At 46.0% G+C, this 25,930-nt stretch overlaps 1 protein-coding gene across 1 annotated transcript in view; it reads left to right on the plus strand.

The window, feature by feature from the left end:
- Nucleotides 1-25,930, plus strand: part of LOC8042322 (delta-sarcoglycan) — a 130,495-nt gene that overhangs the window by 88,605 nt on the left and 15,960 nt on the right. Inside the window, exons 2-5 of the mRNA XM_029987182.4 lie at nt 11,757-12,102; nt 20,750-20,851; nt 21,570-21,657; nt 24,087-24,206. Of these exons, the coding sequence (XP_029843042.1) occupies nt 11,770-12,102; nt 20,750-20,851; nt 21,570-21,657; nt 24,087-24,206 (643 nt within the window). The 5' untranslated portion in view covers nt 11,757-11,769. The remainder of the gene's footprint in view (nt 1-11,756; nt 12,103-20,749; nt 20,852-21,569; nt 21,658-24,086; nt 24,207-25,930) is intronic.

A 25,930-nucleotide genomic window follows, 5' to 3' on the forward strand; every position in this document is an offset into this window, starting at 1 on the left:
TCCAACATAACGAGCGAGTGACTTCAAGTAGAAAGTTCTTTATAGACGCTTTACACACGCGCCAAATTACAGCCGCCATTGCTGACCTTCTCTTGTCTTACCGAGATGCCGAGCAACTGAAACCGTAGTTTACGATCCTCTACAAAGGCCGATGCTTTAGAAAAGGACACAGTCGAATCTAATATGGCAATAACCTGTCCTGCTATGGTAATGATGAAGTGAAATAAACGGAATAAGAGGAAACAAAAACTGAAGGTCAGTTATGGCGGCGTCCATGCACAGCTCCTGCAAAGCGTCTATAGTGTCCGAACTCGTTCATACCCAGGGTTAAAGTAATCACTGAACATCGGCAGCCGTATCTAATCACGACCATAAACCTGAACACAAATGTTGTAATATTGATATCGGCGTTTCATCCCGAAGGATATTCTCGCGTCTTGTGCATATGAACATATAGCCTAATTTAATTGTCAGCTACCTCGGCAGTCGGCCGACGTATGTATTAGATTGGCTGGGAAAACTACCTGATGAAACGTGCTGATCACAGGGTAAGGAAGTTGGTAACTACAGCGAAACAACTTAGAACAGTGTTGTTGAATAAATAAAAGCACCGCAATATTTTAGTGCAAAACCTTTGCAAACATTTGTTGAATTCTGCGGTACTCAATCGCATGAGTCTGTGTAGTTATATAACTTTCTTTATAACAGTAATGTGTTTCGTCAAAAGGGGAAGTTTATGTTTAAAAAAACTCTGTTCATAGATAGTTGTTTAACTACTTTACTTACTCTCAAAGCCTCAAAACGGCTCAAGCTACTGTTCAGTAATAAAGCTGTAAGCTTTTGTGTATAGTACCCCAGTTACACTAGAGCTCTGGAAAGTACCTGAAGGAGGTTTCTTATGTGATTACTCACCCTGCGGGCTCTCAGCATTCTACAACTCCATAAATCATAACGATCTGCGGCATATTTCCCTATTTAAAAAGAAAGAAAAAAAAAGAAATCGAAGATCGAACATACCGACGTCTTCTCCGGTGATAGGAGGGGCATTGTTCCGGCAGCCAGGACGACATGCGGCCAATGAAAACACGACATTTCTTTGAGATTGCCAACGCTGCTATTACAAAATGTCTATGCTTTCGTAGATGGTAAAAGGGAATAAGAGTAGTCGAAAATTGTAAATTTTTCGCAGGGAGGGAACATAAAATTGCAATGATCGTCTCAATAAACAGCGCACTTCTTTTTTTTTCTTGTCTTTTGCGAGTGATGTGTCCGGTCGTCAGCTCTCGAGCGCGCGCTCGCTGGGTTGAATCGTAGTCCGGCCTGTATGGCCAACGAGCCGCGCGCGTTCGAGATATCACTCCGCGATTCCACCGGTCGAGGATCCTTCGCTTACTATTGGCTGACAGTGGTCCTGGTTCCGGAACATGCTCATCCCATCGCCAGAGGTGACCTCAGTGTGTTGCGATCTTTGATTGCTCTTTTAATAGGAAAATCGGCCGCGTATCGTCATGATTCATGAAAATCGGCCGGAGCTACACGGCGGCATCAACTGTCATTGAGCCGCTAACGATGAATTAGTCCAACTGAGCTCGACTAGCCCAGTTCCCTGATGGGGGTTCGACCTAATAGAGCTAAAGATGGCAGCGTCCGCCGCATCGCCGCCCTTGGCCAGCGCCAGCAAAGCACTTACTATTGCGAAGGATTGGGAGAGGTATCTAGAAAGTATCATAGTAGCAAATAGTGTCGGAAAAAGTATGGTTCGGGGCCAGAGCTGCGGCTAGAACGATCTCGGCACGTCGGGTAAGCCAAAGCCAACGTTATAAAATCAGCTCAGTTACGGAACTGCTTATAGACGATTGCAAGCTGGGCGACTGTCCGCCGCCATGTCTCTGCTCGAGCAGGCACGCCCGTGCGATGACGAGCTTGCTAAAGCTACGTTCACCCGCGCGTTGCACGCGCTTGCACGCATGGGGCACCACTTGTGGCGCCATGCTTGACGCTGCTTGCACCGAGCAGTAACCCCCTCACTCATCACGACTCGCGCCCCTCTATCCTGGGAAAAGTGGCGCTATTCATTGTTGTGGAAATACTCGAGACACGTGCCGCGCGCTACTTCTGGGAAGAACATTGCGTCTGAAATCTAACTCAGTGCTGCGCTGTTACCATAGCGCTGTTTTGCCATGATCTTCCCAAGGGCTACACGTCGCACGTGCCTCGTGCATCGACCTACCTTTCGCTAAACTTCTAAAACATGAATGGGGCTTCAGCCTCCCGTCGCTTGTCGAGCCAGAGGGCTGCTATGGCAACTGCAGTGTATTCTCTGCAATACACTGCAGTTGTGTTGCAGAGAAGCACAGCGTCTAGATGACGTTCAGGGCCTGCTTTATAGAACACAGAGTTGTGAAACGAAAATTTAGATGGCGCTTCAAACGACGGGAGGCGGACTGAAGTGAGTGAGGGGGCGGTACTCCCTTGCTCAAGAGTTCCACAATAGATCTATTGCTATATTACCTACTACAATAGAGATCAGTAATATTACCCAACCATCAAGGCGAATGCAGGGATTGGTGCTCCACGCACTGCACGTGCTGGCCTCAGCAGTAGTAACTTTTCTAAAGCAAGTACCTAAAACAAATGGCATCCTGCACGCGCGTTCGTGAACACTTTATTTTGGTTATTTACTTCGAATCTTTTATACAGGAAAGGCGTGCGCGTCTGGCGCGTGGAGCACCAATCCCTGCATTCTCCTCGATGCTTGCAAATGGTTTATTGAAGTAATCTAGTAACGTTGGTAGACTGTACTAGAAGGAACGAGTGGGACGAGCTACAGGCTCCGGTCATGCTTTCAGTTGTACCTCAAAATGTGGAAAGCGATCAGGTAGACCCAAGCCCCTTTGATCGCAGCGCCACCTTCGATGCGATCGGGCTACGACACAGGCCAAGGTTATATGGTCAATATAGCCCCTTAGGGGCTATATTGTATTTTTTTGTGATTTTGACGCCAGAGGTAACGTGAAAGCACCACGACACAACGACGCCACGACGTCGTCGTCGACGACGTTACGCGACACCAAGATGCTGTCGTAAGGCTGTCGTGACATCGCGTCGCGTCGAGGACGGCGCCGTTCGGCGACATCAAGTCGCCGTCGTGACGCGGTCGTGACATCGCGTCGGGTTGAGGACGACGTTGTTACGCGACATGAAGTCGCCGTTGTAACGCGGTCTTGACGTCGCGCGCCAGATCGAGGGTGACGTGGACGTGGTCGTCGATGCCGCCCTTGACGTCGACGCCCTACGCAGCGACAAACATCGCTATGTCTTTAACGTAGTCCGGACGTCATCGTTAACGTCAACGTAACGACGAAGCCTTGACGGCGTGTAACGTCGTTGGCTTCGCCAGCATCAACGTCGAAGCGTGGTCACGACGAAATCTTGACGTCGTGTAACGTCGTCAACGATGACGTCGACGTTGTGATGCTGTCGGGACGTCTTCGTGACGTCGAGCATCATGTAGACAACGACGGCAACGAACTGACACCAAGTGTCCTTATGACGTTGCATTGCCAAGGACGCCGTCATCTTGATGTCCCGTGACGTTGTCGTCGTCGTCATCAATGTCTACGTTGTCATCGTCGTAGTTTTCAACGCAATATGACGTCAGAACGCAGTCTTGATGTCGTGCAAAGCACGTTGGCAATGTCGATGACGACGTTGACGTCAAGGCGTCGTCCTGATGTCGCATGGCGTTGTGAGGACAAGTCAGGTCGCGGTGACTTTATGTACATGACGTCTGACGTCTAGGTTGTATAAAGAATATAGTCCGGCGTTCTATCGTTTCTATGACCTTGACCAGTGTGCCGGTCGAGCTTGGCGTTGGAATGAACCACGTTTTTCATAAAAAGCGGCTAATCCGAAACACTTCGCTTCTAGCGCCCAAGAGGGCGCTACGAGCGAAGTGGCTTGGATTAGCCGTTTTTTTCCACATGCGGAGGTACCGAAAATAGCACTCCGGTATCCCCACTCGTTCTTTGTAGTACAGTCTAACGTTGGCCAAAGCTCGGCGAAGGCGGCCATTGGGCTGTAGGTGTCGATTAGACTTCCGTTATGTGTCCCTTGCTTGAATTCCTGTTTAACTTTCTGATTATCAATTCTTTAGCCTAAAAACAAAAATAATTAAGTTTATTTTATTTTGTTTTCAACGTTAATAATGATTAAAAAGTGCGCATATAATTAATTTACATCATTTAAAAAAATCGGTAATGTGACATCAGTTTTGGTTTTCTTTCGGCTTCAAGTGTGTCCCTTGACACGCATCGCAACAAGGGTTGTGAGGCCTATGTACCGTGTAACACCAGAAAACTTTATTGAGCTCAATGCCAGATGGGAAATGCCAACGATTGTTGGCGTAACGACAGCTGAGAGCACTAGTGTAACTAGGCTCACTTTTATTCTAGGTACCGCTTGATCCCAGGAGCTGCAGTTGATTATAGACCATCGAAAAAGATAATCACGCTTTGAGCAAAGTGGCCCTATGATTCTTTGTGAGCGCGCAGTTATCGCGCTCAATATCAAACATAATTTAATTATTCAACAAGGCCAATTCCCCCATTCCATCCCCTCCCATTCGCCTCTCCCTCAAACACCAAATTGCGGGTGAGCGGTCCATGATACCGAGTTAAAAAGACATGTCTTGTATTTATCCAGTTCGTCCCGAAGAACTTTGCAGATATATATAGGAGGGGTGTCCGTAGTAACGGAGTCAATATTAATGAGACACGACTGCAACTGCAAAGAGAACATTTAACGAGTTTTAGCCCTAATGACTTTAACGAATTTAATTCAACGAACACACGACAAAACCCTTTCCCGCTCCCCCCCCCCCCCCCCCCCCCCCCCGCCCTTTTCTTTCCTGTAGGCCGCCGCTGTTCCGAAAAACGCACGTGTTCGCGCAGTGCGGCCACGCTCCCTGAACCCTTGCCTCCCTACAGCCACCGTATCAAAGTATGTACACGAGCTGTTCTGTGTAAAAGCGCTCCGCGCCTCTACCAAACAACTCGATTACATACACTAGCTTCTTCCACCGCTGGCGCGATAGCGGGTGCCCCCGTTCTGAAAGACCGTTTCAGATGAAATATAGAGCACGTCTCTGCGCCGTTCTCCAGCACATGCAACATTTCGTCCAATCGTTCCACCAAAGCACACATCTCCTCGCACACGTCTCCTACATCAATTCTGCTGAAAGCAAAGAACCCATTACAAACATTGTGCAGCACGCAGGCTGAAGGCGAATCTTCTTCAACTTCCTTGCCACAATGCAGCAGCTATCGCTGTCAATCGCAGCACACTTTGGGTAGTCGTTTGCATTCACTTTTATATGTAGCAACACCAGTCCAAGTCTTTTTTTTTTCCACCATTTTTCAATATTTTGTTCTTAGTAATCAGTGTTCTTACACAATTGTTCCAACCGATCCAACCGTCCCTCCGGTGTCATCGGTGAAACTGCCCAGTGAGCCGAGAACTCAGTTGCGGCGAGACATGGAAAGGGTAGAATAACTTAATCGAGATCGATCATATCGCAACTGTTTCAGAGATAGGCTATGTTAATAGAGCGCAAGTTTTTGTTCCGTCACTTCTTCAACTCCATGTTCACCTTCGCGAAAGATAAACTGCGGCAACTCTCTTGCATGGTCAGCACGTTTGGCATTATGTGCATCGCCGAGGCACTGCGCACTCTCTTTGAGCTGTTAATCCGTTGCAAGCGTAGAAGGTAACGCTTAGTTTGTGGCGATCTTAATAATATTTCCAACGTTTACCACACACCGGAAGTGCGTTGCAATATCTTCCATCGGTTTTATCTACTTCATTGACGCCTCACACATATTTCGCTGTAACTCTTACTTCCTACATTAACGCCCGGCGTGCTGAATATCTCATGCGCTGCACAGTCATTGGGCTAAACATTTTTGCGGGGGTTGGTGGTATTGGGTAAAATCAACTCGTGGGCATATGTTATAGGGCAGAAACATAGGTATGATCCTAATGTCGTTAATATGAAAAGAACTCGCGTGATCAACCAGGACGCGTGATAATTATTTTTAATTATAAATTAGGGTTCCGTGTTTTTGGATAGATTCGAAAAAGTTCGAAAAACACGCGCCGGTAAAATTTTGGTAAATACTGATTTATCGGAAAAACTCAAAATTTCGATGTGCCAGCATCCCCCCCCCCCCTTTCACACACACGCACGCAAGTATTTTACAATTCATGGTTCGATCCGCGCGTAGAGTCAATGGTTTTAAGAAAATGCCGCCACACTTATCTTTCAAATTTTGGTCAGGAAAAGAGGTCATTGTACTTTCGGGTTACGACAAAAGTCAATATTTATGTTTACGGTTTAGGTCATACTATTTGTGGTTTAGAGGAAGGAGAAGTTGTGTTTTTGTGATAGTGAAAGCTATGGACCATAGAGATTGCATAAAGTGGGGAAGACGGACCATTTGAATCTTCTATCCTTTACCGCTCTACCACGCGCGGCCGCGCGGTAGGTTGATGGAGTAGTCTGGAATGAATGCAAGCTTCCCAGCAACTACCTTCAGGAGTTTATTGATTTTAAGGCATCGAAATTTATTGAAGCAACACTTGTGTGCAACTTTTGTCGTGGGATAAATTAGTATTGCCAGTGGTAATGGCAGTAACGCCAAACACAACTGACGAAAACATTAATTGATACAATCACTTTTTTTTGTCTAGCATACGTTTACACCCGGATATTATTTATTTATTTTTAATAAGAAACACAGCGAAATTAAACTCCGAATTTCGGAAAATTGAAAATCAAAGAAAATTAAATTCCGATAAACTCCGAATTTTCGTAAAAAAATTAACTCCGAAAAACACCCTCTAAATTTGACGAAAAATAAATTCCGGAAACAGGGAATCCTAAATATAACAAATAGGTTGGTGTAACTTTCTGGCAAATTTACACTCGTGAGTGTGACTCCTGAACTAATTGTGTATAACCGCATTTTTGTTTTGGAGCGCAATTATACGCCATGCGATACGGCGCGGTAATACACCGTAATACGCCTCCTTAGATTCCAAGCGAATGTGCCTGAATCACCACGAGAAACGTTTCATTGTACGGAGCAGGTAGTTCATTGCGCACCACTGCCGTCTTTATGGCGGCGAAGATGCTCTTCGACGACACTTTGTCCCGAGCTTCCCGAGTTGCAGTCATTAGGGACGACTCTCGAGTCCCTGCCATCATCGTTAGCCGCCGGAAATCGGAGAAGCATCTTTCGGTGGGGCTCGAGTTCGCAGCGTGCCGACGGAAACACTAGCTGACTCATGATGGAAAATGGCGAAACGAGAAACTCGGAGTAAATCGGCGAACATGAGAGGCCCCCGGATCCGCGACGCTGCTGCGAGATGAATGACCCTAAGAGGCGAAGTATGGCAACTTAAAGATATGCTAAGTGTTCGCTGCCGCTGCTCCCCCAGAAAAGAGGCCAATTCCATCAATAACAATTCCCTGCACATACGTTTGAGAAGTGCAGTAGAGAGTTCGGGTTTTTATCCCTTCGGAGCTCCGTCAGAATACACGTTTGAGTACACTGGGGTATCGTTAGGGAGATGCCTTTAAAGATCCTGAGCGCTAGCAACAGGTCGGAAGAGGGGAAGGACTCCACTGCTTCTTTCCTTCTCTGGATGCGGCGTCCCCGGAGCTTTGAGGAACGAGAACGGAGCGCCGACTGTCGGGCGCCGCGGGAAATCCCGCGAGGCCCGATCGAAGCTGCTCAAGCTCCGTGGGACCGAGGCATTCTGCTGAAGCCGTTCATATGATTCTCAAGCGGGAAGCAGCAAAGCGATTTCAGCAGTGTGTTCATCTGAGAGAGTGACCTCGGGAAAGTGGTAATGACAGCTCAGATTTCGTTAGAAGGTAAGAGGTGCGGTGTGGTGTCAAATGTCTCGTCGGACGCTACTGTACTGAGAAATAAAGGCGATCGCGTGGAGTCATATTCCGATAGTACTTAAAGGGATACTGAACCAAAGAATTTAGTGCCCGTAATAAGTGGCGCACGTTCTTTCCACCAGCCAGCAGCCGCCGGTGTGCGCGAGCACACGCAACAAAAATGACGTCACAGACCTCCATTCGCGGTTGAGAGGACAATGAAATGCATGGGCTTCGGACTAAAGGAGAATAAAGACCGGCTTTTCATCTCTACAAGTGAAAGCTACGTGCTTGTTAGACCAATTCATCGCTTACTTTTTACACCAGGCACCACTGTGTAGATGAAAAACTTGTCTTTATTCTCCTTTGGTCCGAAGCCCATACATTTCACTGTCATCTCAACCACGAATGGAGGTCTGTGACGTCATTTTTGTTGCCTGTGCTCGCGCACACCGGCGGCTGCTGGCTCGTGGAAAGAACGTGCGCCACTTATTATGGACACCAAATTCCTTGGTTCAGTATCCCTTTAAGCCCCTCTATCCTGGGAAAAGTGGCGCCATTCATTGTTCTAGAAATGCTCGAGACACGTGCCCGCGCGCCACTTCTGGGAAATTCATGGCGTCTGAAATCTCGCTCAGTGCTGCGCTTTGCAGCCATTATCTTCCCAAAGGCTGCACGTTGCACGTGCCTCGTGCATCGACGCACCTTGCGCTACTTTTACAACATGAAGGGTCTTTAGATAGCACATGACTCGCGCGCTCCCTAGAGAATAAGAATAAAACTGTGCAAATAAAAATTATGAGTATGATTATTTTGATAGCAAAGCTAACACTTAACTTTTACCAAAGCTATTTTTGAACCTCCGCTTTGATTGAGCTCATAAAAATTGTAGATACTTCTGAAAGGCGGATATTCCTTGTCGGCTTAACTTAGCAAAGGCAGAGCGCTACGGTCTCCCCAAAACAATGAAAATTACCGAGCGAAGCACGTGATCGATTTCTACAAAAAGAGTGCCCTCCAACGATGCGTGACGAAACTTTGGCACGTGTCTCGCTCCGAAGCTCTGATTAGGGAGCTTTCGTAGATCGTTTCTTCCGTCCCGCAACGCCACCCGCTACAAGAAATTTAAAAAAAAAAAAAAAATTTTTTTTACAGAATATTGCGGTTCACATCTGTGAGCAATGGCAGGGGTGGTTACACATTGACTTGGTGTGTTGTGCTTACGAGCACTTTCTCGTGTCGGAAGCGACTACGTTAACAAAAATATCAAGTGGAGGAAGCGTTACCATTTCGTTTGACAAAAAATTTCATTCATCAATTTCCCGAGGAAAAAAATAATATTTGAAGGCATCGTGCTTAGTGCTATGCTGTTTAATAGTCCTACTACGATTTAGTCTAGACGAACTTTTTGTTGAAAATTCAATGTATCCATTCCTATTGGAATTAAAGATGCATTAATGGAATAATATAGATTTCTCTATCTGTTTAGTTTCGCTGTAACCTCCAATGGAGGTTACAGCTTGTTCCAGTAAACTTGACGCGGGCACAGTATCTCTGAAGTTTTTAGATATAAATCTCCCAGCCAGTTTTCGCGCGCGTTCAAGTTTATTAATCCCATCTGGTACGTGCGGGTACTAAGCTGTGTGAGCGCATTCCAGTATAGGTCGTACGAGGCAGTCTTATTTGTTTCGCTATCCGCAAATTTTAAGGTGCGTCTAAGTGTATTCAATTTTCCCCTGGCCTTATTAGCTATGTCATCTATATACTGGTTCCAAAGTAGTTTACTAGTTATTCTCATTCCAAGGTACCTGTGGAGATCCGAAACTCTCCAGTCAAGGCCTGCGGCGCGCATGCGCTTTAGCGGCGTCTCCGTTGCGGGAGAGCGTCGCGGAGTAGTGAAAACGGTCTACGAAAACTCCCAATTGGCTCGCTGGAGCCGTACCTTTTTCTGTTGGTCCGCTGAAACGGGGTAGGGGAGTGAGAAACTGAAAAGGAGTTGGAGATGTGGACGCGCGTTTGGACGCCAAAGATCGCCGAGCTTTGACTGGAACGATTAGTGGGTAAACACAAGAGCAAGCAGCCACTGTCTCTACTCACTGTCCAGACGTGTTCGAATTCCGAACACCGTCGTCAGGCGCTCGAACCCGAGACACTGCGGGAGGGGCAGACCACGCTCTTGTTCACTCTGATTGAAAGGAGACATTTGGCAGAGACAACGGCAGCTAGCCTTTGCGTGTACCAACCAGAGTTCAAGGTTCTGACCTACCCGCCTACTCTCCTTTCCTTCTGTCACATGGTTTCTCATGGTATAGATAAATGCTTTACAAGGGGAATAGATCGCATTCCCCGACAATAGAATGGCCTCGGCGCGGACAGGTTTGGCGCAGTTTCAACGGCTGAATGACCAGAACCTCGGGTTTTTCCGCATTTAATAAGGAGTGGTGGGGGGCGCCGCCTATTGGCCATGGAAGTCGCGGTTATTAGTCATCTGCCACCGGTGATGAAGGGCCTGCTGCAGACTGTTCGGTCGATGCTAGTGTTTGCTCAATATGTGTGGTAGCTTGTTCTCTAAACATTTTTAGAGCAAAACTATGTTGTTTTTTTTTCTGCGCGGAAAGACGTCTAAACCGCCAGGAGAGAACTTGGTGCAGTAGGCGCGCCGCCGAAGACGAATGTTCGGAGTAGGATGTATATGCCTAGTAAAGTATTTGGTATTGAGCTGAAATGGTCGTTAGGGGTGCATTCATAATGTTACAAAAACAACAACAACAAAAAACAACGTCTTTTATAGTAACTGCAGCACATTCATAACGACAACATCCCTTCTCTTCATGCTTATCATCATTGCCGTGATTAATTTCGTACGGCCATGACGCTCAACCTGGGCAGTTCGAATCTGGACTGCAGCCCGAGGGGCCAAAAAAAAAAAACTAACAAACAAATATACCACCGCCTGAAACGAAAACTTCAATCTCTCTTTCAAAAGTGGCTTTGTTCAACAAAGCAGTAAGACCGTCTTGCCAAATGTGACCCATTTCATTGCTCGCATGGTTTACAGAAAAGGTTGTCGCGTAGTATTTGATTAATAGACTCACAGATACAGGCACAATATGTAATTCGGATCAGTGGCAATAGCGGTGCAGTCGTCCTTCATCACCTCAAACTCGCACATCTTGAAGCCGTGCCCGGAAGCCTGGTTCACGTACAAAAGGAAGATCGTAGGCAGTATTCGTGGAATGCGGCATAAAATCTCCAAAGAGGGTGAGGATGGATACCTGTATATGTTAAATCATAGTTAAGCAGAGCACCGGTGAAAGAGTTAAGCGTAGATTTTATTGGGGTGCGTGACGCTCGCGCGCATCGAAACATATAGATGATACGAGAGACACAGTAAGAGAAAAAGGCACCAGAGGCACCTTGGTGTAGAGCCACTATATAAGCCAAGCTTTAGAGTAGCGGCACTTCAGGCAACTTGGTGCTTAGAATCATTGTAGCCAGTTATCTGAAGTTTCATCTGAGCTCGCAGCACACGCTTTTACGTGCTCCAGAAATTGTAATACAGTCAGGATCAAAGCAAAGCCATACTGCCTAAACATCATGGCACCGCATCGAAAGCTTGATAAGTCGCACTAGGCACCAACAGTGCGGCGCCCAAAATAAAATCATGAGATGGAGTGCCGATACCGAAAGCGAAGCTTTTCTAGTGGCTCTAGTCTTGGCTCCCTCCTTTCTTCTCTTGTTTCTGTTGGCTCGTCTTGCCATTGCTTGTGCGAGTTCAGAGGGTTGCAAACGGCGACCGTCGCAGGGCCTTCCCGAGGATGGCTGCTGCGCCCAGCGCCTCCTTGGCTCCTCCCTCTGTCCCTCTGGCGGCGTCGCTGTCGAGGCGTCCCTCGGCGTGGGAAGGCCCCCGGCGGGCGTCGGCCTGGGAGCAGCGGCGCTCGTCGGTCTTCGTGGACGCCGTGGCGGCGGAGGACCTGGTCGCATGCCGGGACACGGACGTGACGCCTGTGTCCCCCGGCCAGCGGCACCACGTGGGCATCTACGGCTGGAGAAAGCGCTGCCTCTACCTCCTCGTCATCCTCCTCCTCGCCATGGTGGTCATGAACGTAGCACTCACCGTCTGGGTGCTCCGGGTGCTCGACTTCTCACTCGTAAGCAGTTTTTATTTATTTATATATTTATCGATACCGCCGACCATCTCTTGAAGGCCATTACAAGAGAGGTTGAAACATATTTATACTATTGCACCAAACTCGCTAAGAACGAAAATAGACTTAGAGAATTGCACAAAGTTATTTCTTAAAAAAAAAAACATATCTTTAGCATTTCGCTGGTGGGCAACCACCATATTGATCATCGTTACCATCATGTATGACACCTTAAAAGTTCATACGAGCATTAATTATACAAAGGGCGATGAGATCCGAGACATTATATAGAATAACATACACGAAAACAAGAAAAAAACAGTTCACTAAAACATTTGTATTCGAGACATCAAAGTATACGGCGTGTAAATGTAGAAAAGGAAAAGAAAAGACGCCGGGCGAAGGGGGAGGAATCACGTGTGCGACAAAGCTCCGTTCTCGCAGCTGCTCCTCGAAGCAGAGCAAACATCTCGGCCGTGATTTTCTCGTTCGTTAGAACGCGTCTAGTAGTATAGTTAGAGGGAGAAAAAACAAATCAACATAACCTTTGATGTGTTTCCCCTGGTCGTTCTCGAAAACTGTCCTCGTTCGTAAACAACAGGTGGATTTCCTAAACCTGTAGAAAAGGTAAGACAGCAATAGCTACGATTAGGAGACGGCTCCAGACGCCGACGCCATTGTTTTGGAGAGGGGCAGTGCGTAGAGACGAAGGCAAACTGCCTTGGCGTCTACCCAATATCCTTGTCTATCCCTCCAATCAGAGCCAGAAAGACTGTCATCTGCTCGTCGCACAGAGGAAGCAGTGGCGCCAGGGTCTGGCGTTCTGGCGCCGGACGCAGGCGTCGTGTGCTAGTCGTAACAACTGCTGTCTTACCTTTCCTTCGGCTTTCGGAAATCCGCCGTTTCTTTGCGAAGAGCTTCTTAGCATTCGGGAAATAGAAAAAAGATGGCTAAAAAGGTAGGTTTTTTGTTTTTTTCGACCAATTACTAAGCACGTTTCAACGAACAAGAAAATCAAGCCGAGATGTCGCTTGTTCCGGAACAAGGAGCAGCTGCGGGGCGGAGCTTCGTCGCACAAGTGATTACTGGCTCTCAGCGCGCCCCCTTTTCTGCTTTTTTCACTTATGCGCGCTTTAGTTGCACAAAACAAACAATAGAAAAGAATAATCACACAAATAACTAGAAAACTTAATCGATGATTATGGTAGAAGTGGATCTGAAGCTATTCAATTACTTGGGCTGATGTCCTATAGTCCCTTCTAGTCAAAATGATCTGGCGCAAGTTATCTCCATCCGATATAGTTTTTGGCACGGTAGAGTTAAAATATAACAGATGAAAGAAACATGAGACAAATGAAGCGAAAATTTACATCCTTTTGGTTTGGTCAAGCACTTAAAAAGAGCCGAATTCATCAGATAAAAGAAAAGTAAGCTTAGTCCGCAATTCGAACTTAAAGTTACGAAACAAGAGTTCTTTCTGTGAAGCACACAGTTTTTAACATTTATGTGTGCCAATCAATGGGCGCTTATCATCTAAATCTTTCTTTGAAGTTTTTTTCTATCCATCGACATTTTCTGAAGTCTCTCTACGAGTTTCCATCTTGGACGACCTATATTGTCTATAACTTACTCAAATTTTCAGAATAATCGCCAAGTTACAGAGGCCTGTACACCCTACGAAAAATCAAGGTTACCCCTTGGAGGAGTACATAGGTGTCCCTGAAGTTACACCGGTAAAATTATAAAACCGTTTTATTGCTTGGTAGAGTCAGTGAATTAAGTTGATCAAAAACACACATGACACAGTTAACAAGGCGTTCATTGAATCTGTCTGACATTTCTACAGAAACGTGAGACAGATCCGATAGGAAGTTTTCGTAGATCGTGTTTCCCACTCCGTTAAGCCCCCCGCAACGAAGATCTCGCTACTGCGCCTGCGCGCCGATGACATTGACTGTAGAGTTCCGGGTACCGTAGCGGGCTGCGGAGAGCGTTGCGGAATGGCGAAAACGATCTACCAAGACTCCGTAATGAGAGCCTTGATAACTGTGTCGTTCCTGCCTTTAGCGCCTGCCATCTTGAGTCGGACAATACAACTTTTTGCCCTTATGAAATTTATACGAATTGTCGCACTGGTTCCATGGAGACAGTGCTAATTCGGAAATGCGACGATTCGTATGAATTTCATGAAGGCAAGAAGTTGTATTGTCTGACTCAAGATAGCAGGCGTAAACAGTTAAAACGTTGGAAAAAAAAATGCGGGACACTTGCAGAAACATATATTAATGCGCCATATATACCATTATAGAACACCACGGCTAGAGTAATGAAGACGCGAAGACACGCGAACCACTTCAATGAGTTCTGTCGACTGCTCATTCGTCTTTTATATAATTCACTTTAAAAGAGATTACCTCACCAGGAAAGCCTTGGATTAGAGAGATAAATAAATAAGAAAATAATGGTTGTGGATAAATTTCTAACTAGATTCGAATAAGTTATGCCACTTGTTCTCTCAAAAATATATTTTTTACTGATGCATTACTCCAAACTTTTCAAGCGATAAACCTACTGGTAAAAAGCAATGGCAGAGGAAGTACCGTATTCTCTTAGGTAGGTAAAGACAGGAGCAGGGCATGGCAAATCCCGGGCGCTGACATCAGCGGTCTCGGGAGAAAGAACGAGAAAGAGAGCATCAGAAAAGAAGTGAAAGAAAGCGAACGTAAGATTAGGTGTGTTTGTTTTGCCGCCACGAGTTGAAGTTCCTTTAGGGCTTGTCAAACCATATTTAGTTTTATTCAATGCACGATTACGATATTTTTCCACGAGGATGCTTCTTGGCGATGCTTTGATTCTTGTTTGTGCTTATTATAGCGTCGCAAGCGATATAAGTCCAGCCGCTGACATCCGCGTCTATGCACCGCCGTTCCCAAATGGCCTCAATGCGTGAGACCTTTTCCTCTAGATAATTATATTGACTCTATGCTATTTCCGGTGTATAAGTCATGGTTTGTTTTCTAAAATTTCTAAAAAAGGGATACATGCACCTTTTAACACAGAATGTGTTCATGGGCTGGGCTTCACAGAAAAGTGTAAGGCTCGAGTGTCACGAAAAAGCGTTAGACGTAGGCCAAGGCAACACAAAGGATGCATAGCCCGTAGTAGGCTATGCACAAGCACCCACAGCATATACAACGCCTAATAGTTTATACTAAATCATAACTAACAACAAACAATCGAAACCAGAGAGATTCACCCAGGAGCTGAGCTGGAATGGAACCCCGCACCATCCGATCCGCGGTTTGACACCTTTGCTCGGCACCACAAGCGAAAGATGAGGGAGACCACAAGCAATTACACTAAGTAGGACTTGCCGCCGATGGTCGCCTGCGGTAGCACGCAACTGTCAGTGGCGAGTCATACTTAGTCCAGCAGAGTTGGTGCAGCGCACTTAGTCCTCCCACGAAACCATGGGAGGCGAGTAGCACTTAATCCAACATAATTAGTCCGCAGTCGACCGTCGTCGCCGTCTGTCATGAGTGTAAGAAATGACATAAAATGAAGTTGAAGGGGCAAGAAGAAAGAAGAAGATGCCACGTGAGACAACGTTGTTAGAAGAGGAAGAAAAAGATAAAGGATGGCGACGGAGTGATAATCGAAGACTGAGACCGGGAAGAAGCGGCGGATGGGGTCCATGCATGGCTACGCTCCAGGACGCGCCCGACCCTTGCTGTGCACAGGCTGTCCCGCCAAAGTTCCACACTCCCCGTCAAACGCCTAAGAGACAAAGGCCTTCGCTGCCTTTGGCATGTCACTTCGGTTCGTCGACGCAACGAACTCAAACTGTAAAGCCTGCTCCGAACAGCTTAATTTCTTGGGACTGTAGATGAGCTTAAGCGCGTGTGTATTATTTCCCTTTTTACTGTGTACATACTCCTTTGCTTTCCGTTATATCTTCGTCTTCCTTCTGTAAATATAACGCGCTGTAAATTATTCGTTTTCGGCCTCGCCTCTATCGCATTCGCAACGCCTCCGGCCGAACCGTGACCCCGTCATACTTAGTCCAGCGTATTTAATCGGCATACTTAATCGGGGGGCTACAGTCGCTGGCAAGTTATACCTAGTCCAACATATTTAGTCCGCAGGGGAACATCGGCAACGAGTCATACTTAGTCCAGAATGCTTTGTCCACAAGCAACCGTCGGCGGCAGGTAGTATTTAGTCCAGCAAACTTTGTCCGCAGGCGACCGTTGGCGGTGATTTACGGTTAGTCCAGGTGCTTAGTAGGCTGGCGTCCGTCGGAGGCGAGTTATACTTTGTCCAGCGTACTTCGTTCGTAGAAGCACAGCGACGGCGAGTCATACTTATTCCAGCCTTCTTACTTGGTCCACCGGCGATCGTCGGCATCAAGTCATACTTATTCCAGTAAACTCAGTTCTGCAGGCAACCGTTGGTGGCGATTCATGCTTAGTCCAGCATACTTAGTGCCCAGGTGTCAGTCAGAGGCGAGTTCAAGGCGCTAATCGTCTTTGTAGGTTCGGTATCGGTGACTAAACCAATCAGGCACAATAACCGCTCATTCACACTGGAAGCGGATCCGCGCTCGCAAAGCGGTTGTGAACACGGTTGTATAAAGATCCAGTATGTATCCAGTACAATTGCACGCGCACTTGATGTCATCAAGTGCGCGTGCAATCGTACTGAATCTTTATACAACCGCGTTCGCAACCGCTTTGCGAACGCGGATCCGCTTCCAGTGTTAATGAGCGGTGAAGGCGTCTTGATCCTGCGCGGTTCCTCGCGTGATTGGTTTACCCGGTGAGAGCTAACTCAAGGAGAAAACGAGCGCTGTGACGAGGCACTTTTTGCACGGCTCAATTGGCTCTATCGAATGGTAGCGTCGGTTGCGATAAGTTTTAGGAATAATTATTTTGGAATCAGTACGGTTCGCCGCAGATGATCGTCGGCGGGCTAAGTATAATGGACTAAAAATTACTCGCCACTGACGTTAGCATGCGGACTAAGTCTCCCGGACTAAATGTAACAAGCCGTCGAAGCTCGCCTGCGGACTAAGTATGATGGTCTAAGCATTACGGTGATGGCGGCCGACTGCTGACTAAGTATGCTGGACTAAGTATCACTCGCCTTCGATGGTCTCCTGTGGGCTTAGCATGCCGAATCAACCATGCTGGACAAAGTATCACTCGTCGCGGACAGTCGAATGCTAACGAAGGGGACATTCGGCGGCATCTACTTAGTGAAGTTGCTTGCGCTCTCATGCATGTACTGCTCGTGGCGCCGAGAAAAGATGTCAAACTGCGGATCGCATGGTCCGGTGTTCGATTCCCGCTCAGCTCCTGGGAGTATCTCTCTGGCATCGATTGTTCGTTCTTAGTTATGATTCTGCGCGAAATATTATGACTATGCATTGACTGTTACGGGTTATACAATATTTGTGTTGCTTTCGCCCGCGTGTAACCCTTTTCGCCACGCTCGAGCGTTCAAGTTTCACATGAGAGTATTTACACGAGAGAGAAAGAATCCCCGGGATTTCTCCCTCGTGTGAATACCGCTTAAACGGATTCAGTGTTAATATTGGGTGGGATTATGTGGTGACTCCACGACTTTGATTCGAGTCAATCCGTTGTAGCCGGCACTAAGCGAGCTTTTAGAGAACCTCCGTAGGCAGTTTGCGCCTTCTGTGTAAATTTCCAATCGTTTTCTGAATTCCTTTTGCTTTCCTCGGGGGACATTGCAAGATTATCAGCACGCCGCACACTGACGAAGCAGAACACAAAAAAAAACGCTAATCCGACGCTGCGGCTGCTCAAGCGTAAGCTTGTATAGACCTTTCCAGCGGCAGTCTCGAACGAAGCGATTTACAGCGCGTGTCCCTGGTTTTGAGAGTGTACGTCAGTGTTGCCCGACTGCGCTGAGCTGTGGAGTTTCTCGTCAGTAGGCTATGGCAGCCTGCGTTGGGCGCAATTCCGGACGCTGGTGGCGGCTGAATTGCCGCGTTTTCTTTTTTATCTTGTGTTCTGTGGCGAGCATAAAGGCCCGTTCACACTCTTGCGACCTCTTAAACCTGGGTTCCTTAAAACTTCTTAAACCAGGGAACACACTGGCGCCATTTATTGGGAAGCAGTGTGAACTCGGCGGTCCGGCATATTTTTTTTTATTTCTCGCGCATTATCCTTTTTTTCTTGGCTCGAAAAACTTTTGTCAATGTTATAAACGAGCCTTTCTATGAGTATTACGCACATTTGACCTGGGAAATCCCGCAAAACCTTCGCTCTTGTGAAATGCAGTTTCAGGGTCACCGCATAGATGGCGCCACAATGCCAGTGTGTTCCCTAATTCTAAAAACATTTAAGAAGTTTTAAGAGATCTCGTCTCTCTCAGTCGTACTCGGTCGCAAGAGTGTGAACGGGCCTTAATTTATAGAGGTCTTTAAGAAAGCAGTTCTCTCTTTTTGGGAGCAAAACAAAGAAATGAAAGCTGTTTTGGTGAGTCCGTGCGCGACAGAACAAATGCAACTGGGATGTTTGTTTCATTTTATGTTCATTGTTTTACGGCACCGTTAATTCAGCCGTGTCAATCTATAAAGGTCAAAATATTTGACCACACAGGATATCCGTACTGCAGGGATATTCCCCGCCCACAACATAAAATTCAATGAATCTCATCAATCGAACAAAACATATATTGTACGTACCCCTCGGTGCCGCGTTATCCGAACAGGATTTGAGAAAGGTCTCAAATAACACAGCATGTCCAATATACAGTGTCGACGATAGTCACTTCACGACGATCGGACGGAATCTGGCGTGTTTTGGGGAACATGTAGAAGAGAGCTCCTTTTTTTGCACAGCTTCATAGCAAATGAACGAACGTGCTTATTGTGTCGCCACACCCCGGACCCGACCCTATCAGCTAGTTTTTGCGAAGACCCGGAACACAGCCTGGAAGGCTTTTTGGAGATTATCTCGACGGAAATAATCCTCCAAGCACGTCGAACTGCCTGCGTCGCGGGCTGCTTGACGTTCGCTCTCTTCGTTCGTTTCCTGCGAAGGCCGAGCGGGCTACGAGCCCTGGTATTCCCTGGTTCTCACTGTGGAAGATAACATACAAAGGGTAAGCATCCTAAACAGGCGAATAAAATAAAAACTTCCAAGAAAAGCCGGCGAACTCCGAATGCAGAATGCAGGTGGGGGTCACGCTGACCGGGTTTCCACAGCTCAGGTGGGTGCCAGAAATTTCCGGCTGATAGGGGTCGCTCGATACACAAAATGGCGGCGGCCAGAGCGCTCTTTTTGGAAAGGTCTATAGTTGTTGGATTTTTACAACTCCTGAAATTGCGACTGAAGCGAATGCAACTTCTCCTAAGCGCGCCGGAATTCAATCGACCATCTGTATTGAAGATAAAAGTAAGGCTGTTAGCTTTATTTTTCTTGGTCGGCACTTCGGAAAAAGCGTAAGCAGAGTCGGATGGTGAAGTTGTGAACATGTAGTGCTCACCTTATAGGAATGCAGTAGCTGCACTGTTTTCTTTAGCTAAATACAGTAAAACTACCTCAGTAACAATGATCAAGCGCAATGTACGCAGAACCAGCGGAAAGTGGCAAACCACAAGTCGCGAATAGTCCCCCTGCGGTGGTAGTGAGCAAAACAAGTAACCAGATTGAGGTTAAATCAGTTTAACGTCTTTGGTGTTCAAGGTTGTACCTTTTAGTGATTCAAAATCTGGCGAGCGTGCTGATGGATTTGATGAATCTGTGAACACGCCCAACCCATTTTCAGCCCATATCCTTTCCTCAGTCGGCTACTATTCATCCCATTGAATGGTCAAATTTTCTCTATAGGTTAAGCCCTTCGCTTGAGCTAGTCGTGGGTGCCGATACCGCGACCCGCCATCCTGAACCCGGGCAACACAGTTCAATGGAAGCATATTACTTCATAGAAGTACTGGAGTAGTTTAACACTAACACTGCAACAAGAATCGAAACCCCACCAAATTACATTTGCTTGCCAGATAGTATCTCTGGACACTATATCAATACAAAAGTAACTTCAGAATGTATTTGACTTGAGCTCACTAGTTTTTGTTGTAGAGTGTACAAGATAGCGGCACTGAGTTAAAAGGAGATTAAACAAAAATCTCTTGCTCAAAAGAACAATGTATTTAGCATGCGTATTTCCTCTAAACAGTTGCAAAAAGTTTAGCAGGAGGACAAGGTCGAAAAGTCGGTTTAATCATACACTTGAAAGACGATATATACCGGATAATTCACGAGGTGCCGGGCAAATCGTTTGTGCAAAAAGTGCGCATCGCAGAGAAAAAAGATGACGTTTGTTTCTGCTGGGGAAATTATGGAAATTAGCAAAGCTTGGCGTAATTACGTTGCACACTAGTTCAGGGTAATTATTTTTTGTTGATAAATTCTGAGGCATGAGTTTAGTTATGAACTTCCCAAGCATCGCGGAAAATCCCGACTCACTTCATTTCACAAAAATATAAGGCACGCGCAGCCTTCTGAGCAATTAAAAGACCAAATAAACACTTCAATTGAAGGAAGAATCAGTGGCAATAAAAATATATTGTATTTAAAAAGAATGACAGCGCTGTGTTTCCTTGGTGTCTATCCTACAGGACGGAATGGGTCGTCTCCGTATTGTCGAAGGAGGCGTACAAATCAACGGAGATGCTGACATCCTACAGGCACTCCACGCAACACATGTACAGTCAAGGAGGGTGAGCTGCTGACCTTTCGGTGCCTTTAAAGAAATTATTAAATAAACACTTAGCACTAATTGTTTTCAAGTCCCTGAATAGGACAGGTATCTAAAGAAAAAACCCTTCTACATCTTTTTTTTTTTTTGGCGCGTGACATACGTCGCGAGGCATATATTGAGTTGGGAGCGCGTCCGAAGCGGGTGCTTATTTCGTGACGTCGACCGCAAAACTGGAGCACGCTTAGGACTCGGCAAAATAAGTATCGCAGCATGCGTATTATGGTATTTTTACTTTTTTTTAACGTTTTGTGCTTTTAACATACCTGTCCTATACAGGAACCAAGATATAGCTTCTGAGTAATTCATTGTCGAGTTTTAATTATATATTTTATAAAAATAGGGTGAGAGTAGATAAACATTAGGGCAATTCGTTTGCTCTAAGATTTTACAGCGAAGACGGGGCAGGGGGATAAAATAAAATATAGCTCAATTACATAATACACTCACAATATTGACTAATGCTGAAAAAGTGGAGAAATTAAATAATATTTCAATACCTACGATTGACTATATTAACTGATTTTGAGAAAGTGGTAGCATTAAGCAGTGTAATTTAATTAACTAATATTGATATAAAAAAATTGTTATAAAATATAATCTTCGATCAGTGCTCATATAGTGTCCATGGACATAGTTTCACTTCCAACAAGTACTGACAAATCAGCGTTTATTTTCAGGATGACCCTCTCAAAATAGAGTCTCCAAGGAACATTACTATGAATGCGAGAAGTAAAGAAGGACGAATAACAAATAGGCTTTTTGTAGGTGAGTCATCTTTAACGTACTTTTTCAGGAACAGTCTTTCACGTGGAACATAAATAGGGTTTTCTGTTTTTGTTGATTTTTATTCGAATTCGGAGGTGTTTTCTCGGCGTTTATATACACGTATTGTATTTCGGTGTCTATTTTCGGTGTAGAACGAAGAAATTCACCTTCGTGATATTTTCGAGCGACTTGAACGAGCACTTGAGAAGACGTCGAGATGTGTTTCATGCCATTAAGGCCGCTGAATGCACACTCAAGCTGACGAAACGTCGGTCCGTCTTTGACAAATGAAGTGACGGAGCCATCCCGTGTCCAGAGATAGTGCTCGCTCCGGCCCTGAAAAGATTGGCGCTGTAGGCTAGTGGCCACAGCCGGCAGATAAGCAGGCAGTGCGGAAATGCTTTGGAACGTTTGCCTACTACAGGTGCTTCATTCGAGGTTTGAAGAATTTTTTTTTTTCACACAGATCAGATTAGACTGGCGAAATTTTAATAAATTGAAGAACAATAGGCATTTGACGAAGTTAAGCAACGACTCCTGACGCCTCCTCCGAACCCCGAAAATTTCGACCAGTTGGTAGAGACAGATATTCGCACGGACACCAGCTATTCGGGTCTGGAAGGCGTACTACTTACGTCCAGTGACCGGAGGAGACTGATAGACTATACGCCGTCCATACCTAAGCTGACAGTGCGGTTGTAGCTGCGTGCTCGTTGGACAAATCGTCCCAGGTAGCACGCAAGAGGAAAGCTTAACTTGCAACAAGCCTGGCAATCCTACCGACCTAACTTGGTGCCGTAGTTTTAATCAAATGTCGACTAAAATTTGTAGTCAAATGTTATTGAAAAAGTTTACGCCACGACTCCAGTGCCAATTCTCCCACTACATAGGCCCTAGAAATGAAACTGTAAAACGATATTGGAAGCATTTTAGTTCCATGTCGAACCAATTAAACCCTTTAATTTCTTTGCTATTGACCCCCATGGTCCCCAACTTAGCCACAGGACTAAACAAAACCTAAAGCAAGTTACCTCTTTTTATTTTAAGAGTTCTAGATCCTCTGCAGCGTCTTGGGTTGCTCCAGACTCGAAGTTAGAAATGGTCTGGAACGGTTGTTAACAACACTAACTTTTTATTTAGTTAAGCTAGGTCGGACGATTAGGAGCAGTCTTCTTAGTCCGGTGCCATTCTGTTGTGAAGTCTCCCTGTGCAGTATCCGCGGTGCGATGGTGAGCCATGAGGTTGTTATCCATGGTTATGCAACCTGGCTATTGCGCGGAACAGGTGGAAGCGTGCGGGAAGTTCAGCCGACGACGCGACACCTGAATCGGCTATCGTATTCCGGTGCTCTCAGGAGCCTAGAGTCGAGCGGAGAAATGTTCTTTCGGGAGACGCTGTATGTTTGTGCGTGCGTGACCACAGCCTGTATAGCGATAAACGAAGTAAAGTTGCCTCCGAGGTGGTTTCATTAATCTCGTGAAAAATCGAACAATCCTGAATAGGAACGGTCCTTAAATAAGAATGGTAAAAACTTTACGTACAGAAAGCATTTTCAGCAGTAGGAACATCGGCGGTCAAGTGGGCTAGCGCACATCAGCTTGGAGCACATGGAGCACCCAGGGATCCTAGGTTCTATTATCACCCGTGCCCGTTTCGATCTGCAAGCAGCAAGAGCATCATACTGGCGTGCGGTCATGTATCACTACTGAGTCGTGCACGTTAAGGACCCCAGGCCAGTTTTGTACTGCACTGGCTAAATTGCTCATATCCAGCTGAGAGACAAGTCGCCCTTTGAGGCAGACTAACTTCAGGCTGTGTTAACATACACACAACACAATTCTTTCTTGTCAGCATCATTATTTTTTTGCTGTTCACACGGCACATAGCTTAACCTGAATAAGCTGCCAGACTGCTTTTTTTTTTTTTGGGGGGGGGGGGGGGGGAGAGGGGGACCACACCCCTTATCTTGCTTCTTCCTCTTATCGGTGCCGGGACATTTTACGAGTAAGTTCAGTTTACGCCCGTATTCCTTGGAAGTGTCCCTCCTATTTTCTTAGACATAAGCACGGTAGACATCGATTTCTTATTCCACACAGAAAATTGACACTAAAAAACACGAACACCCTCGGAAGGAAAAAAAAAAAAAAAAACTTCGTGAACTTAGAACTTTTTTTATGAGTAAGCCTAGTAAATTGCCTTGGTATTCTAATGTCTTTACTACATTTTCATTTGATTTCATTTATTGGTACCCTCAGAGCCCGAAGGCATTACAGAGCGGGTGGGATTATTACGTACAAGTTAACAGAACGCTCAAATCACGAATCAAGTTCTAGTAGTATGGATACAGCATTTTTAAACTCAACAGGATTAACAATTAACAACCTTGATGATCAATTACGACTATATTGTTCACTGCTTTTTTCACTCAGGTAATTCAATCGTTGAAGCGTTTGCTGAGGAATTCCTGGTTCGCAATACCGAAGGCAAGCTTTTATTTCGAGCGGCCGACGGGGAGGTGGCAGTCGCTGCTGACACGCTACGAGTTACAGGTAGGTCCATCAGCTGGAAGTCAGCAAAACCTGTGCGCCTTCAGAAAAAACAAAAACAAAAAAAAAACAACGAAACAGACGCAAAAAATAAAAAAAGACACAAGGGCAAATAGAAGACACGCAAGGACAGCGAACTTGTACTTGTGCTTGTGGTCTTTCTTACGCTGCTTTGTTTTTGTGATCATGCACCGAGTCGCCCAGCTGCCCTGCCGCAAGTTAAGAGAAGCAGAACAAGGTACTCTCGCAACGCCCTACACTCTTTGCACTTCACCAGAGCGAGCGCTGGAGAGTAAGTGAGCGAGAAGGAAAGTCCACTAGCCTCGTCTCTTGCGTTCGCTCTGCTAAATTGGAAAGAGTGGAGGGAAGAGCTGGTACTACCTTTCTTAACCTGCAACAGAGTAGAAACACTTTGCTTGTCTCCCTTTCCTTGTAGCTTTGAAAAAACTCGCGAAAGTGGACTTTGCATGCGTTTGATATCAACATAACAGTATCTTGTGAACTCTAAATGTGCTACAGTTTTTAATCTTACTTAGCCTCTATTGCTCGCTTTTGCACAGGTTCAACTCGCACTTACACGTGCGCTCTGTTGGGCTAGGATGCTCGGTGCCCCGAAGACCTCTTTATTTCTCGGGTCATGGAAACGTCCCTGGAGTTTGATTTGCTTTAAGTTGAAGTACAGTTACAGTCTCTTATATGCACCGCGAGATGTCCTGCAAGTGAGGACTTTAGCGACAGTGCCTTTTCCAGTAGTTTGATGTTGACAGATTGGCTACATAGACCCACGTGCACTTTTGTAGAAGATTGCAAAAATTTCGTATGATCAGCTGGAAGATGAAAACGCTACTACTTGTCGCGCGTGTTTCTTCGCGCCCCAGGGAAAGCGGGAAAGATAAAAAAAGACGGCTCGGTGTTGCCCGGATAGCGGAAAGGCGATATATTGGGTCACCCAACTCACCAGGCTCGACCTAAAATGGACCGTAAAAATCGACACCTGTACGTAGCAAATCTAAAATTTTCGTCAAAGGTGTATTTCACATGTCGGTTTTTACAAAGTGTAGCTCTCTTTTTGTAAAAAATAGGGACAAGAAACTTGAAAGGGTCTACGGCGAGCGGCGACGAAGAGAACCAAGTCCAGTAAAGGTGTGTGTTTGGTGTTTGTATTGATAGATGGCAGTACCTCCCTATTGCGACGGCTCACGACCACCATGTTTTATTAAAATGAACATAATCTTTTTTAAAAGTACCTTTGGTTAAAGAATAAATGCGAACAATAAAAGCAAAACTGGAAGGGAAAAAACAAAAAACGCTTCTGGATGATGACGGCGCTTTTTCTGCCAACGGATTTCGTCGGCGTGTCGTCTGCTTTCTTTGGCTGGTCGGCTGCACCTTCGGACACTGCTCCTAACGCCATCTATCAATACGAACGCCAAGCACACCCCGCTGCTGGACTTGGTCGTCTGCGCCGCCGCCCGCTGTAGACCCTGGCTAGTTTCTTGGCCCTTTTTTACAGAAAAAGAGCTATGCTATGTAATTTTACAAAAAAAAAAAAAAATTAAAAAAACAACATGTGAAATACACTTTTGACGAAAAGTTCAGATTGCTACGTGCAGGCGTCAATTTTTACGGTCCATTTTAGATCGAGCCTGGTGACTTGGGTCACGATATATATTTACGGATATACAAAGGAACTTCGACCTTTGCCGTAACGTAGGGTGCGTGCGCCG

This window comes from Ixodes scapularis, unplaced genomic scaffold (genome assembly GCF_016920785.2).
Source record: "Ixodes scapularis isolate PalLabHiFi unplaced genomic scaffold, ASM1692078v2 PGA_scaffold3__209_contigs__length_174095766, whole genome shotgun sequence".
Lineage (NCBI taxonomy): Eukaryota > Metazoa > Arthropoda > Arachnida > Ixodida > Ixodidae > Ixodes > Ixodes scapularis.